This window comes from Panthera uncia, assembly GCF_023721935.1.
Source record: "Panthera uncia isolate 11264 chromosome C1 unlocalized genomic scaffold, Puncia_PCG_1.0 HiC_scaffold_4, whole genome shotgun sequence".
Lineage (NCBI taxonomy): Eukaryota > Metazoa > Chordata > Mammalia > Carnivora > Felidae > Panthera > Panthera uncia.
In genome coordinates this window covers 70,163,744-70,180,517 of record NW_026057585.1, presented here as the reverse complement: position 1 = coordinate 70,180,517, position 16,774 = coordinate 70,163,744, and the positions used below count along the sequence as shown (strand labels likewise).

The window sequence follows — 16,774 nt, the reverse complement described above, 5'->3', positions numbered from 1 at the left end:
CACGTATGTTCCCCATGTTCCCCCACCTCCTCCCCAGGCCCTCCCCCTGCCCTGCCCCACCCCAGCCGGCCTGAGCGAGCAGGAACCCCTGCACCTTCATTTCTCAGGTCACTGCTTGGCTAATGGGCTATTAATTTGCTCAATCGTCCCCTGTGAGGCAAACTCAATTTCTGCCAGCCAGTCGTCCCTCCCTGTCGACAGCGTGATTGATTGGAGGAACAGCTGTCACCGCCCGGCTGCCTGCTCCTTGCCTCCTTTCCTGCGAGTCCTCACTACCCCTCCTCCTCGGGCCGCTGCCCCGCGCCCACAGAGGCAGCGCACCCCTGCCACCTGCCCAAGGATCTGTCGCCAGCAATGAAAAATGACAGAAATATTTAAGGACAAATAAGGTTTCCCAACGCAATTGAAAATGATTACAGGCAGCTACAGATGGGGCCAATCTGATGCGCAGCAGCAAATCAAATCGAATTTCCTTATCGGCGTATTATTTTAGGCGTTATCTGGCACGTTGATGCAGTTATCAATTCAATTTCAGCCGCCGGTCCGCTGTTTACTGTCTCGCCTTTGCTGGGAAAAGGTAAACATGCTCAGCCCAGCAAATTAATTTCTGGCTGAAGCCAGAGGCTGCGAAGGACTGCGATGCAGGACCCACGGCCCCCACCTTGGCCTTGGGCTAGTGGGCCAGGCTGGCTGGGCCCGGGGCAGGCAGGAGCTTGCCCAGGGAACAGAAGCCCCGCTAACTGCCTGTCCTGGCCCCGCCCCGGCCTCGAGCAGGATTCAGGGCTCCTAGGAGGCTGAGGTGACCGCTGTTGGCTCCGCGGCTGCTGCCAGGGAGAGGTGAAGGTCTCCCATTAATTCCCAGCTAAAAATGACAAATTCATCTTGGACGACAATTAAATGAAGTCAGTAATTGATGCTAATTGATCTCCAGATGCGAGGGCTCCCCTCAGCCTCAGCAGCACGTGCCTGTCTTGCTCACTCTCCCCACCCCAGTCCTCTCCTCCCCTACTTGTCTCTACTCCTCTCTCGGTCCTCCCTCACCGCCTAGGGCTCTGGGTCTCTTGACCCCGCAGGTCTGTGGAAGACAGCTGGCCTGGGCAGAGCTAGCAGGCAGGGCCTGAGGCCGAGCAGCTGGCCGGGTGCCCACCCAGCCCCGCAGGCACTTGTAATCAGTGCCCCGAGTCCCAGCCATGAGCCCAGAAGGCAGGTAACATGCCCTCCTCGGGTGGTTCAGGATTTATTGCCCGCAGCTGTAGAGGTTCCCACTTCATTTTTATAAGCCCATAGTCAGAGCCAGCAGGGGGTAAAGCACACTTGGATTTACTTTACTTTAAACAGTACAGTCCTAGCATTTTGGCTCCATGGCAAGGAAGGCACTGGGGGAGAGTGAAGTGTGTGGGCATGATGGGGAGAGTATATAGGTATACTCAGTCTATACTCGCAGATATGTATGCATACGTGCTCAGGTGTGTTTGTCTAGATGTGAAAAAATGCCCACACTTGTGTGAGCACCTGTGTGTGCCAGTGCCCTCACGTGCACGCGTGTGTCCAGACATTTGAGAGGATATGTGTGCATGTCCATATGCGGATATTTTCCTGAATCGGGCCCTTTGCCACAGTCAGTAATGGCTAATCCCAGAGAACTCTGCGAGGCTCCACCTGCCCCGCCTACCATTGGCCCAGCCCAGCACAGGGCACTGTCTGGAAGTTATTAGCTAAGGGAGGCGGGGAGCTGAATTGTGTACCTCTAGAAGGGGAGAGAGGCTGCAGTTACGTTTGGGACAGCCAAGATCAGGGATATGAAATAGCCGTGACCCCTGAAGCTCCACCAGTCTCTAAACAGGTTGGCTGGTGTACTCGGTGGAGCAAAGGCCGGTGGGGCCAACAGTTGGGGTTCTATGCCCCAGGCTCAGTGAGCTTGATCGTGACTTGGCCCAGAGCCCTTGGCTCCAGTTTGAGCCCAAGTCTGGGCCTAAACCTGCCCACAGGGTGACTGACCTCCACCTGGCCGTCCTGCGTATGTTTGCCTTTGGCCACCCAGGAGACATGCCTGGGCTCAAACCAGGCCCCCTCTACTGCTAGAGACAGCAAATAGCATCACAGTAGGTCAGGGCACCAGCCAGGCTCTTGTTTCGCAAGAACCTGGAGCTGGCAGGAGGCCACAGAGAGTGGGCAGTGCCACTCTGAGCTTTTGCAGGCTGAGATGGGAAAAGGGAAGATGGCATGCGGGCATAACTATGTCACCCTGTGTATTATATCTGTGTATAAATGTCACATGTACGGAACCTGGTGCTGTGAGGAGTCTGTACTTCTTAAGGAAGGAAGAGGAGAAAATGAAGGAAAAAGCATATATAGGAGAGATGACCAGACCAGACCCTAAATAAGGGTCAGAGTGGAGGCAAGGAATCAGAGAAAACTCCCACGACGTCCCTCAGCTAACCTCTGCATTTTTGGGGGGAGTTTGGCAAGGTCAATGGTCATTTATTCATTTGTTCATTCAAAGAATATTTATTGATTTCTACTATTACTATTATGATTTTCTTACTTTGGGCTATGTCCTCTGCCAGATGCCACAGTCTAGGGGTGCCTGGGTGGCTCAGTTGGTTAAGCGTCCAACTTCAGCTCCACAGTTCATGAGTTTGAGCCCCACATGGGGCTCTGTGCTAACAGTTCGGAACCTAGAGCCTGCTTCAGATTCTGTGTCTCCCTCTCTCTCTGCCCCTCCCCTGCTCGCACTCGTCTCTCTGTCTCTCTCTCTCTCTCTGTCTCTCTCTCTCTCTCAAAAATAAATGGACATTAAAAACAATTTTTTAAAAGAAATTTACAGTCTAAAGAGGGTGACAGACACAGAATAGGCGATTGTAACATGGTGTCACTAGAGGTGGCACAAGACGCTTTGGGAACACAGAGAAGGCACCTAGTACAGTCTGGAGGAGTCGGGGAAGCTCCCCAGAGGAAGGAGTTCTGAGTCCTTTAGAGTGAGAGTAAGAGCCAGCTTGAGCAAGTGGCCCCTGCCATAACCTTTTTGGTTGTTTGGCAAGCCCAAAGCAAAGGCAAATAGGCCTATTTGGTTCCAGGTGACTCAGGAACTGCTGAAAATGTCGCCTCTGCCCCCCGAGCACCAGCCATTGCCCTGGAGTCTGGGCAGGAGGGTATACAGTGGTTTTCAGGGCATCCCTGGGTACTGGCAGATAAATATGGGCCGTAGCTAAATACACGTCTCTCCTCTGCCTGCCCCACCCCCACCTCCTCGACCAGGGATGCCTATTAATCCTGACAAATGATGACTTACGAACATGTAATGCAAACTGATTCATCATACATTCAAATCCGCCGCCCCGCCCCAGCGGGAGGCCCCAGCCAGACAAGTGTATTACACGGATAATGTATTTGACGTATTAATAAAACCAGCCGCATTGCTCTGGCGCAGGGACTGGGGAATGCCAATATACGATGACAGATCACATATTGATGAAATCCAGATGTTTGGAATCATAGTCTTGGGGCCTTGTTCATATTGACTGAAGGTAAAAAATGCCATCTGTCAGCATGTTAACTCTTCCTGTCCCACACTCAGCAGAGGCACCAATCGTGGTTTTCTGGAGGGAAGAGAAGGAGAAAGGGGAGGAGTGAGAGGGGGGAGGATGAGTATGTAGGTGGTCTGGATGGTGATGGATGGATGAAGTTGGGGTATATGGCTGTACTGTGGATACAATAGGTGGAGGGGACATTTTCATGCCTTACGTTCTTGACCTCTCAGCAGCATGTGACCCTATCAGTGACAGCCCCCTCCTTGAAACTCTTCCCTTCCTGGCTTTGACGATACCATGCTTATTTTCATCCTCCTGTTGACTGTTCTTTCTTAGTCTTTGATGACTTAAACTTCTTCTACCTGTTGGAGTTATTCAGGGTTCTGTTCCAGCCTCTTCTCACTGTATACTCGCTCCCTAGGTGATCTCACCTACTCTTAACTTCAGTCACTGATTTATTCATTCAGTGAATGTTTACTGGGTATTTACTATATGCCAGACATTGTGCCAGGCACAGAGGAAGCCTGAGTGAACTTTAGCTCTTACCTATATGTCAATGTCTCCAACCATAATTCTGACTCCAGTTCCCATAGAGTGCCCAGAAAGCATTTTCATGTGGATGTCTTAACAGTTCCTCAGAGTAAGTACTACATCCAAACTGAACTCATTTTTTTCCTCACCAAGCCTGCTGCCCCTCCTCCTATTGTACAAGGCAGTAAATGGTCTACCACCCAGCAGTTCTCAAGCCAGAAACCATGGAATCACTGTTGGCTCCTTTCAGTCCCTTAACCCCAGATCCAACCTGTCCCTTTCAGTTCACCTCCATCATCATCATCATCATCATCATCATCATCATCATTATGCTCCAGCAAGGCACCATCATGCCTCCCCTGAATTAGTGAGATCACCTTCTAAAGAACCTTTCTGCATTCTCTACTTTGCCCCCTCAGACCGTTCTGTACTTTGCAGTTAGAATGATCTTTTAAAATTTTTTTTTAATATGTATTTATATTTGAGAGAGAACGAGACAGTGTGTGAGCAGGGGAGCAGCAAAGAGAGACAGAGACAGAGTCTGAAGCAGGCTTCAGGCTCTGAATTGTCAGCACAGAGCCCGATACGGGGCTCAAACTCATGAACCATGAGATCATGACCTGAGCCGAAGTCAGACGCTTAGCCAACGGATCCACCAGGAGCCCCGGCATGATCTTTTTTAAATGCAAGTCTGATATGTCTCTCTCCTGCTTAAAACTCTTCGATGACTTCTCACTGTATGTTAAAAACAACAACAACAGGGGTGCCTGAGTGGCTCAGTCAGTTAAGCATCCAGCTCTTGATTTCAGCTCAGGTCATGATCTCAGCTTGTGAAATCGAGCCCAGCTTCTGGCTCTGCACTGATAGGGAGGAGCCTGCTTTCGATTCTCTGTCTCCCTCTCTCTCTGCCCCTCCCCAGCTCACACATACTCTCTAACTCTCTCTTGCTTGCTTGCTCTCTGAAAAAAAAAAAACTAAACTAAATATACATTAAAAAAATCATTAACGTAATTAAAAAGTCCTCCAGGATCTGGCCTCTCTGTCATTCTCATACTCTGTCCATCACTCTTTCTGTTCCAGCCACACTGGACACTCTTCACTTCTTCCGTTGGGCTGTCTTCCCTCTGTACCTTCAAACATGCTATTTTGTACCTAGAACACCACTTCTCAACAATCATTGCCTGACCAGTTCCCTCTGATCCTTCACACCTTTGTTTGGATGTCACTTCCTTCACCTCCCAGGCCAGCTGATATACTCCCACAGTTCCGTGCACTTACCTTTTTCTAAAACCACTCTGGGGACATTTGTTTAACGTCTCTATCTGCAACCAGTTCCTAAGCTCCTCGAGGGCAGAGAATGTACCTGTCTTGTTCATTATTGCATGGCATCCATACGGTAGCAGACCCATCATCACTATCCAGCTGCCATTGGTTGGATACTATCAGATTATTGCCTAAGTGAGTGGAAAAGGAGGTAAGTAGCTGGGTATTATTCAGTAGTTAAGAGCACTAGCACTAGTGGAGTCAGGCAGACCTGAATTTAAATCCTGTTCTGAACCTTCTAGCTGTGTCATTTCATTGTTCTGAACCCCATTTTTTTCATCAGTGTGATTGCAATAATAATACCTACCTCACAGGACTGTTGTAAAGATTAAATGAGATAAACTATGTGCAACATTAAACCTACAGCCTAACATATAATAACACTCAATAAACAGTTATTATTATTAATAGATAGTGGATAAATGGTTAGATGGATGGACAGATGGATATAGTGGCATACAAACCAATCAATAGATACATGCATGTGGATGGATAGGAAGAAGGAACTCCATGGAGGCCAGAAGGGCCAGGACCAGAGTACCTACTGAGTGGGACACAATCTTGACCGTAGCAGAGAAGAAGGCCGGATACAGGGCAAGGCCGGGCCCTGTCAGAAGGGGATGGATACAGGCACAAACAACAAACTATGCTAGTGTCCTACTAGAGATGATAATGAGCCATCACTTTGTAGAGAGCCCTGGTTTAATTGAATCCTCACAAAAGTCCTGGAAGTTAGATATTATCATACCTGTTTAACACGAGGAAAAACTAAAGCTCAGAATTGTTAAGTGATTTGCCCAAGGTCTCACAGCTAATAAGAGGCAACTCTGTTGAATTCTGCTTGAAGCCTCCTCTGTGCCTTGGTCACCAGGAAATGGAAGCCGTTCTACTGGGGGGTCGGGGAAGGGAAGGGTGGGGCACATATGTGTGTACACACAAACACACACACACACACACACACACACACACACACATTCTCTTAAAAGGCCCCACCTCTTTTGCCATTTGTCATTAGCGGTACCCTCACCCTCACTTAAACCCTGCTCCTTCTTAAATCAGACACCAGGCAGTCAAGCCCTGCCTTTTGTGGTCTGCAGAGCCAAAGATCATCAAGATGGGATTTGAACAGAGAGGCAAGAATGGAAGCCACAGGCAACAGAACTAGGACACAACCAAACAGACCAAGCCCGAGAAGCAATCCCACAGCAGGCGTGTGGCAGGGTCAGACGTGAATGATCCAAGAAGGGAAGGCTTTCCCTTTGAAAGAATCCCCATCCTCCAGTGTCCAAGTCTGTACCTGTCTTCACTCCCGGAGATGGCAGAGATGGAGCAGCTTGGTGGGCCTTTGAGTCACCCGCCCCCGATGGTCAGCACTTCCCAACAGAGGGGGGCAGCAGAGGGCTGATCTGGGACCCCAGGTGCCTGCGGCCCAGTTCCAAGGCCTGATGGCTGCACTGGTTGGAGCCTGGCCCAGGCAAGGCAAAGGCTACTTGGCTTAACTGCTCCTCTCTCCTCAGCCTGCCTATCAGTCCTCACAGCCTGCAGTCACTTGTGGTGGAGCGTGGCTGTTCTGGGTGTGGAGTATTCTAAGCAGCTCAGAAAGGGAAAGGGGCCTTCTGGAGGCCACACAGCTAGGGAGCCTGACCCCGCAATCACCTCTGGCTCTTTGAGCTCGAGGTGCCCCGTGTAAGGCTGAGGACAGGGTCAGGCCCCTCGGCTCCCTGCTCTCCTGCTTCAGGGGATACCTGCAGCAGGCAGAAACGTGGAGGTGGCAGGCGCTGTGGTGGCGGTGGCGGTGGTGGGAGGGAGGTGCGGTAATGAATGTGGACGGGAGGCGGAATGAGCGATCCATCTTTGCATGGGAGGGGAGGGGGCCGCAGGCGTTCCCCCCACACACTCACACACTCAATCAGGCGCTGTCAGACCTCCGGCCGCCTGGCATTTTGGTGAAGAATCTCTCAGCTAAAAATTGTTGTCAGTCCCATTTCCTCGTTATCAGTGCAAGGGCTGAGGCAGCGCCCGGGGATTAACAGGAGCGGCGAGCGCCCGCACCGCCATCCACCGCCGATAACACCAGGCCTCCCGCCTCACCTCCCCCATTCATCATCTTTAGCACTGACAGCCCGTCCCAGTCCCTGTCCCCAGTCCCTCATGCTTCCCACGTCTCCCCACTGTGCTGCTCAGCCTGCCTCCTGACCTCCCTGGGGAGCTAGGCCTCCTGAAGAAGTACAAGATTCAACCTAGGCCCACATGACCTGGACCCACCTGTGGCAAAGGGCCTGGCCAGCCATGGGGTGGGGCATGGGGGCAGGAGTGAGGAATGCTCAACGAGAAGATGCTTCCTGACAGCCTGCCTCTGGGGGGCTCCGTCAGCCTACCTGTGATGCCGGCTTTGGCATTGGAGAAGGAACTCCTACATCAGAGGGGCAGCTGGACTAGGGATTTCCAGAGGTCTCTCCGGCCTGAGAAGGACTCTTAGATTCTCGGAACTGTGGCAGAGAAGAGCCAGAGGATGTCTACTCCCAGGCTTAGGAAGAGTTGGGGGTTGAGGACTTGGTTCCCACCCCCACAAGACCACAGCCCCCTCCTCTTGGCCATTCCCAGTGGTTTTATGGCCCGTTTTATGGCCACTGTAATGGCCCAGGTCAAAAGCTTCAGGGAGCTGTATTCTGGGAATTATGCAAACGAGGAGCAGGCCCAGGGCCAGAGTATGGATTTTGTCATTAAACCTGGGCAGGCCATGTCGTTAGTGCAGTAAAACCCACGTCATGACCACAGGTCTCAATATAAAATTATAGGGAACACAGCGGGGGAGGGGAAGCAGGGGGCCCATGGCCAGGCTGACACCTGCCACTCTAACCCCTGAGAAAATGGGGGTGGGATGGAGGGCATAGGCTGCAGGGACCCTCTGCTGATCCCTGTCAGTGCTGTACCTAAAGCTGGGAGTCAGGAAGAGGACCCATTGTCTCAGTAGAGAAACTGAGGCCAAGCTCAGAAAAGTAGATCTCTGTGGCAGCAAAGCAAACAGACTGAGAACAAGCATGTGGGAATGCTGATTCCTGGTCCCAGCCTTGAAGGGAAGACTCTGGGCTCCAGGAATCCCTAAGAGCCAGAGTTGGTATCCCAGGCTACTGGGCAGAAACCCTGATATTTCTACCTCAGCATAGACCCCATGCCCTGAATCCTCCCCTTTCATAGGTCTCCTCTCTTACCATTTCCCCGCTATGCCCCAGGCCCTGCCTCAATGACCCATTTCAACAGCCTTGTCAACTCTCCCTTATTCATCCTTCATGCCTTCCATCAAGTATTGCCTTCCCCTGGACCCTACCAACCATCTACCAACCATCTTCGGGCCACTCCTGCCTCGATCCTGGGGTGGCCATTCGTGCCTCCCTCAGCCCTGGTCAGGGCTGTACGGACTGGATCCACTGACTCTTCTTTGGCTTTCCTATTAGTTTGTGATCTCCTTCCGCCCAAGAATGTGTTTTATTTATCTCTGAACTCCAGTTTCTCCTAGAATAATGCCTGACGTAAAAGAATTGTTTAATAAATGTTTTGCTGAGTGAATAAGTAAATGAAGTGATGAGATCATGAGCTGAGTACAGGGGTCACTATCCAGTTCTGAGCCTTACTTTCCCCATCCTTAAAACAAGGTAATGGCCTACAGAATTTCTAGGGTCTCCCTCACCTGGGTGATTCTCTGACTGAATGAAGTTAGAGTCAGAGCTGAGACTAGAATCCTCAGCTCCCATCTTCCAGACCGGGCCACACCCGCTTCTTTTACTCACAGCTTCCAGCTGTCCTCCAAGCATCTAAGGCATAGCCACCAAGGCACATGATCAGCAGGGCCCCTTTGCCTCCTCAGACACCTGACCGCACAGACTGGAGCCACACCCACCCCACCCTGTCACACACAAAGCCTCCACAGTGGACATCCCAGCTCTGCAAAGATCATCTGGCTTCTAGGACAATCCGATCTTCATTCCTATCCCCTTTCCCTTTCCTCTTTTCTCCTCCCATTATTCATTATTGCTTCTTTATTGCCCATCAAGTCAATGCCAGGTCTGTTTTCAATTGTCTATAAATATAAAGTTAGATAAGAAATGGCCCCTGCCCACAAGAAACTCACAGCTCATTCATTTACTCCTGTTCTCTGCCTGGAACACTTCTAAGATGCAACTTAAATTTCATTTCTTTGGTTAAGACTTCTCTATTTTCACTCCCCTAAACATGCAGCCAGAATGAACTACTCCCTCCGTTGAGCTCTCAGATGACTCAGTCTGGACATCCAGGAGAGCTGTGACCATCCTCAATCTTGTGTCAAAGGGAGGTGGGTTCTTGTGCTCAGCCTGAACTGGAAGCTCCTTCAGGCATGGGGCGCTAGAGTTAGCAAATGAAAATATATGATGCCCAAGTAAATTTGACTTTCAGAAAAACAGTGAGTAACTTTTAGCATAAGTATGTGCCATGCAATATTTGGGACATACTTACACTAAAAAAGTATTCATTATTTGCCTGGAATTCAGTTTTACCTGAGCATCTTATATTTAATTTGGTAACCCAACACAACCACCTTGGTCATCACTAGCATGGCCTTTATCTCTCTGAAAGCTAATTTTGACTCTCTCAGGACAAAAGTGGGAAGAAGAAGCAGGGAGGAAGATCTTGGCTTAAGCTAAAGAAGTCTTTCTACAGGCATGCCTTGGTGGCTCAGTTGGTTGAGTGTCCAACTGCAGCTCAGGTTATGATCTCACATTCGTAGGCTTGAGCCCCGCATTGGGCTCTGCACTGACAGCTCGGAGACTGGAGCCTGCTTTGGATTCTGTGTCTCCCTCTCTCTCTGCCCCTCCCCTGCTTGTGCTCTGTCTCTCTCTGTCTCTAAAAAAATGAAATAAAAATTTTAAAAACTAAAAAAAAAAGTCTCTCTACGGAGTTTACATAGATAGGCAAGGATATATCTGGATAAACAGGCCTCCTCAATTCCACACCTTAAGCAGAGGCCAGAAGAGCACTGGGTGGAGAGAGTGGCAAGGGAGGGGGTTTAGGCTCCTCAAAAGACGTGCATTAAGCAACCTTCAGGCTCCTTCCTAGCATAGTGTGCTCTGGTTACCATCAGCAACAGAGACAGTGACAGAGCTGGGACAGAGTGGGAACAGAGTTCAGGTTCCCAGCTGGCCCCCAAACCAACGGAGCCAGCAAAATACCCACTTGGGCTCCCATACAATTTGAAGGATATTTTGGAGGGGGAAACCCAGACTCTGTTAGATTCACAAGAGGCCAATAATGTTATCCAAGTGAGAGGTGGTGAGACCCAAACAGGAAGAATATAGATTCCAGGAATCCTGTAGAAGCAGAACGAACAGGACTTGGTGGTTTAATGAATGTGGGAGGGACAGAAGGCACGAGAAGGGGCCTCGGGGGAGGCATAGGTTCCCGGCTGGGGTAACCAGGTGAACATTGGTGTCATTAACTAAGAGGGCACTGCTGAACAGGGAGCAGGGGTGAAGATGCTGAAGAACTTGTTTTTGGATCATTGAGTTTCAGATTCTTGGGGGACACCCAGGCATTGATATCCATTAGGTGCTTGGATAGAGGGGCCGAGAGAACCAGGGAGCGATCTGGGGCAGAGATACAGATTCTGGAGTCTACAAGGCACAGGTGGGAGTTAGGGCCATAAGAAGGAAGAAGATGATCCAGCATACAGAATAGGGAGAGAAGAGGCTACGGGAGGAACCCTGGGAAGGTGAGGAACTGGAAGAAAACACTACCCCAGAAGTCAAGCAGATCCTTTTTGGTCTTTCCCACTCAACTGTGAGGGCCTCAAAGGCAGGGACTAGATCTGATTTTATGCTGTGGCCCCACTGCTCTGCACTAGGGCTAGTTCAGAGTAGACCTCAGACGATGTTTGTTGAATGACAACAGGAATGCAGGAATGAGTCCTCTTTCTCCCTCTTTTCTTCCTTCTCCAGATTTGGAGAATATAAAAACAGTAAGGAAAGGAGAGACAGAGGGGTCACTGGATATTCTGAGTGATGGTATGATTAAACCAAGACCTTCCCTAACCTGTATGAAATGAAGTGATCCAGGTTTGATTACACAGAGCATTGACTGTGTCCCAATAGATTTCCCACAGGGGCGGCCGGCTAAGGAGGCACCGTTCATGGCCCCTGGAGCCACAGAGAAGAGTGAATGGTCATGGGCTCTGAGACCCTTGGGCTCAACCCCTCTCTAGGCCAGTAAGCCCTAGGAGGCAGCAGCACGCTTGCATTGGAGGATTGGGACACTGGGTTTCTATATGTCCACAGACAAGCCCAGCTTATCTGTCTGTCTCTTCTTCTTCCCTCTCCAGGTAAGAAAAAGGCAGCAGCATTGTTTGACAGCCAGGCCCCTATTTGCCCTATCTGCCAGGTCCTGCTAAGGCCCAGTGAGTTGCAGGAACATATGGAGCAAGAACTGGAACAGCTGGCCCAGCTGCCTGCCAGGTAAGCCACCAGCTGGGGGAGCCTGCCTGCCAGAGGGTTCCACTCAGTGTTCTGGACACCAGGTCCCAGGAACCTGGCCCACACTCCATCCTCTAGGTAGAAGTAAGGCCCTACTGTTGTTCTCCTCTACTCTGCTTTCAATCCTCAGATCCTGCAGCTAAATGGTGATGCATTTCCCTTCTTGCTGTATTTTCAGAGATGGGAGGAGAGTGACCCCCTCTTCAGGCCTCAGCCTCAAAAGGGCACAAGAGGAGCTGGAAAGGGGATGAGCCACTGCCACAGGCCTGTACTGCCATGCTAAGCCTCAGGGTTAGGGTACCGGAAGCAGGGACTGGGCCTGCCAGCCTAACCAGAAGTGCAGCTTCGTGCTGCCATCCAGGGGAGTAAGCACTACCTTCTCTATCAGTCTCAGGGTCTGAAAGGTGACAATCAAGCTTAGCCATGCCCTGCTGCTCTACCCTACCTCCCTTCTCCCTGCCTGAAGGACCAGGTGGAGTCTCCTTGAGGGCCTTATGGAGGAGCCAGGTTATCAAAGGGACAGAGGAGAGGTATAACAAATCACCCCAAACCTTAGCAATTCAAAGTAGCCACTTCATTATACTCATGGCATCTGTGGCTTCAGGAATCCAGACAGAGCACAGAGGGATGGCCTGTGTCTGCTCCAGGATGTCTGGGGCCCCAGCTGGGAAGACTCGATGGCTGGGAGCTGGGATCCTCTGGAGCCCCCTTCACTCACATGTCTGGTGGCTGATTCTGGCTCTCAGCTGGGACCTCAGCTGGAGCTGTGACCAAAGCACCTACACTTGGCTTCTCCACGTGGTCTGGACCTTCTTATAGCATGGCAGCCTCCAGGTAGCTGGACTTTTTATGTGGCAGCTTAGGGTACTAAAGCAAATGTTCCAGCCAAAGAGATGGGAGCTGGATCACCTTTTACAACCTAGCCTCAGAAGTCACTTAATGTCAGTTCTGCTGTACTCTATTGGTCGAGGCAGTGTCAGCCCAGCCAGACTGAAGGGGAAAAGATATACACCCCACTTTTTGATGGGAGAGTGGCAGGGTCATATTATAGAAGAGCACGTGGAATGGGAGACCTGGGTGGTTGCAGCCATCTCTGGAAAATATGGTCTGCTACAGGGGAATAGCCTGTCCCACCTCTCCCAACCCCACCCTACCCCTTGTTCAGTCCAAGTCACCAGACTTGACTGATCTCCTTCCATCTACCCACACCTAATCCCCCATGCAGGGTGCAGGTGACCCAAAGGTAAACCAGAACTGGTCCCACTCCCAGAAGCTCACTACATGAGAGTAAGGAGAGCTGGGCCATGAAACCCCAAGGGATAGAGGCTGCTCTATGGGAAGAACTGTGGGGCATGGAAAAAGCACCAACCCAGCACAGAGCAAAGACCTCCTAAGGGAGGTGAGGCCTGAGCTGAATTTTGAAGGAAGAAGTATTAGTTATCTAGCACTGTGTTACAAATTACCCTCAAACCTAGTGGCTTGAAACAACAAACATTTATTACCCACAGTGTCTATGGACCATCAGTTCAGGAACAACTTAGTTGGGCAGTTGTGGGTAGTTGTGGCTTTCGGCTCAGTCTCTCATGAGGCTGCAGTCAAGATGTCAGCCAAGACAGTCATCTGAAGGTCTGACTGGGACTATGGGAGCCATTCCCAAGATGGCTTCTCCACACATGGGTCTCTCCATAAGACAGCTTGAGTTTCCCTATGACATGGTGGCTGACTTCCCACAGAGGAAGTGAGCCAAGAGAGAAACTAAGTGGGAAGCCACAGTGCCTTTTATGATCTAGTCTCCGAAGTCGTACACTGTTGCTTCTAGCGTATTCTATTCTCTTCATTAGAAGCAAGTCACCAAGTCCAGCCCACACCAAGAGAGGAGAATTAAACTCTATAAACTCTACTTCTTGACAGGAAGAATATCAAAGAATTTGTGAAAATACTTAAAACTGCCACAGAAGACTATACAAATGATAAAAATAATAATCTGTATGAACCTTCGCTATATGCCAAGCACTTTACATTGCATTAATTTATTTACTCTTCACAACCATCTAGGTAGGCAATAATTATTAAGTCCATTTTACAGATTAGGAAACTGAGGTACAGAGGGGTTAAGTGACTTTTCTAAGGTTGCACAGCCTGTAAAGTGGTAAAGATAAGATTCAAATCCAAGCAGTCTGACTGTGGTGCCATGCTCTTAACCCACCCCTCACCCCCCGCCCCCGGGCGCGCGCGCACACACACACACACACACACACTCCTGGGACTAGCCTAGAAGGGGCAGAGCATGAAAGAAATATCCTTCCGCAGATGAGTTCTACACCTTAGCTGTCTGGGAGAGTGTCTGGGTAATAGAGGACTTCCCTCAACAAGAAGAGGAATAGAGACAGAGATGTGTGTGGAGGGCCCCGCAGGGCCCTGTAAAAGCAGTGTACCCCTAAGGGTCTGGAAAATGGGGGCCCAAGCTCTCCTTCTGCCTCCTCAGTAGGGGCCACACTAGAGCCTCATCTTCTTGGCCCCAAACCTGCACTGCCCAGGGCATCCACATCTAGCCCCAGAAGTGCCCCCCACCCCCAGCCATGATTCTGCACCAATCCCCCGCCCGCATATTTTCTCAGGGCACCCCCTGCTTCCACACCCTAATCCCCATGTCCATTTCCCCACCCAGAGCCCCCACATCTGCTCCGCTCCTCACGGCTGTGTCTTGCGTCCCCCACTTCTGTGCCCCTCACGTCCAGGCCCCGCCCAGCACCCCCTAACCCCTGGCATGCCCCCCCCCCACCCGGTGTCTGACAGCCGGACAGCGGGATCTGCACAGCAAGTGAAATTCCCGTCGGATCGATAAAGCCGAAGCGCTGGCGGCGACGGGTCGATGGTTTTATCTGTCTCGGCCCCGCCGCGCCCGGCGCGCTGACAGTCCGACCGGCCGGCAAAGGCGTTCAAGGGCAGCCGCGCCCGCCGCCCCCTCCCCTCCCCTCTCTCGCCCTCTCCTCCCTGCGGCCGCTGCGCCCACCGGACTGCAGGCTGGACCGGCCGCTGCCGCCCTCGTGATTTATCTGGATTTTTAATTGGAAAAAATTTGCGAATTAATTGATTTCAGGAACTTGCCAATTAACATTGTAATTGGGTGCGTGATAAATTCCCAAGGAGCGTGTCAGCTCCCTCCGGGCTGAGGGCGCCGCAGAGCCCGGGTAGCGCTCGGGGAGGGCCCCAGCCTTGGCTGCCCTTGCCCCGCCCCTGCCCGCTGTCTGGGAGACCTGAGGAGAGCAGAGGAAGTTGGGAAAAGATGTGGCACCTGGACTCCTGACACCCCTGAGACTCCTCCCTCCTCTCTCCCGCCGCCGGCAGCTCCAGGAGCTGAACGGAACCTTTGACCAGCCATTTCACAGATGGGGAAACTGAATCCTGCAGGAGGACACTAATCCTGTGTGTGCCTGGGCACAACCCAAAGGAGGGCATTCCCCCATCCATGACCTGTGGCCAGAGCCTTTCTCCACAGCTCTCCAGTCTTCCCCTTTCCCTTCCACTTCACGCTCCCTCTCTCTTCTCCCTTCTCCCTGCTTCCCTGCCTTCTTCTCTTCTTCTCTCCAGTTTTCTCCCTCCCTCTCTTACCCTGCCTTTGTCTCTTTTGCTCTCCCCCCCCCCCCCAGCTTAGCCAGCTCTGGAGCCTGTAGATGCTGCTTCAGGGTGGCTCTCCATCGCCTGGGGGGCCTCCCTTCCTCCCACACGGCTGCTTCCCCAGAAGTTCTTCAGGATGGGCCTGCGTTCAAGGGCCCATCTGCCTCCTTTGTGCCTTCTGTCTCCCTTTGCCCAACAGCACAGAACAGGCCTCCCTGGGGGCAGGCTGCTATTTCAGACACACCTAAGGACTTGCACAGAGAAACGGGGGGGGGGGGGGGGGGGGGACCTCCCAGCTCCCAAACTAGGGCTGGCTACTTTTCAGAGACACAGGCAAACATGCATACATAACATACAGGCACACGCACACCCCCACATTCCAACACACATAGATGTGCTCACCACACACACACACACACACACACACACACTGAAAGAACCACTTCCAACACATGCTCATTCCCACAGGTACATGGGCACACAGACACCTACAGGAAGAAGAGTCAGAACTCCTGTTGGCAAAGCGTTTATACTTTTCAAAGTACTTTTACATTTGGGATCAGAGGCTATGGCCATATACCCTCCCTCACCCCTCCCTTTCTCAGTCCTGCACTGGAGCACCAGTAGACCCCAGGACTAAGTTAGTTCGAATAAAGGGGCTAAAGTTAGATTGAGGACAGGTTGGAGGGGGCTTTCAGGGCTGAAAGGTTGTCCTAGCTGTGGTGGGGGAGCTAGAACATTGGTGGGTCTCAGGAAGTTTGATCACATTGCAGAACTGTAGGAGAATCACTCTGGAGGCCAGTGCAGAGCATGAATTGGGGGTTGAAGGGGGGCAGGTGAGGAGGTTGGGCAGGGTCCAAGGGACAGATGATGAGGCTGACCTGGGACAGTGGCATTGGGAATGGAGAAGAGGGAATGATGAGAGACTGGTGAAGGAAGAAGCAAGAAGGGAGCAGGGTACTTACTAGGAAGAGCTTTCTGACCTGGGTGATGGGAAAGGTGATGATGGCGAGGAAGCAAATTTCTGAGGAAAGGAGGAAATAATGGATGGCGCTCTGGGCACACTAAGCCTAAGATGTCTCTGGGATGGTGATGGGGTGGAAACTGGATGTGTACAGACAAGCAGCAACATAGATGGGGGCTGAAGATTGGAGGGTGGTGGAGAGCAGCCCCCAGACTTGTGAGGCTTAGCTTGGTGAGGCCTGAGCCCAGAGGCCTTTTCTGGGAGACTTCCAAAGCCACTTTTAGATCTGGCCTGTAGGATAGGAAGCC

At 51.5% G+C, this 16,774-nt stretch overlaps 1 protein-coding gene across 1 annotated transcript in view; it reads left to right on the top strand.

Moving 5' to 3' along the window:
* RNF220 (ring finger protein 220) overlaps positions 1 to 16,774 on the top strand; it is an 83,518-nt gene that overhangs the window by 36,974 nt on the left and 29,770 nt on the right. Inside the window, exon 2 of the mRNA XM_049618651.1 lies at positions 11,734 to 11,866. Coding sequence (XP_049474608.1) covers positions 11,734 to 11,866 — 133 coding nt within the window. The remainder of the gene's footprint in view (positions 1 to 11,733; positions 11,867 to 16,774) is intronic.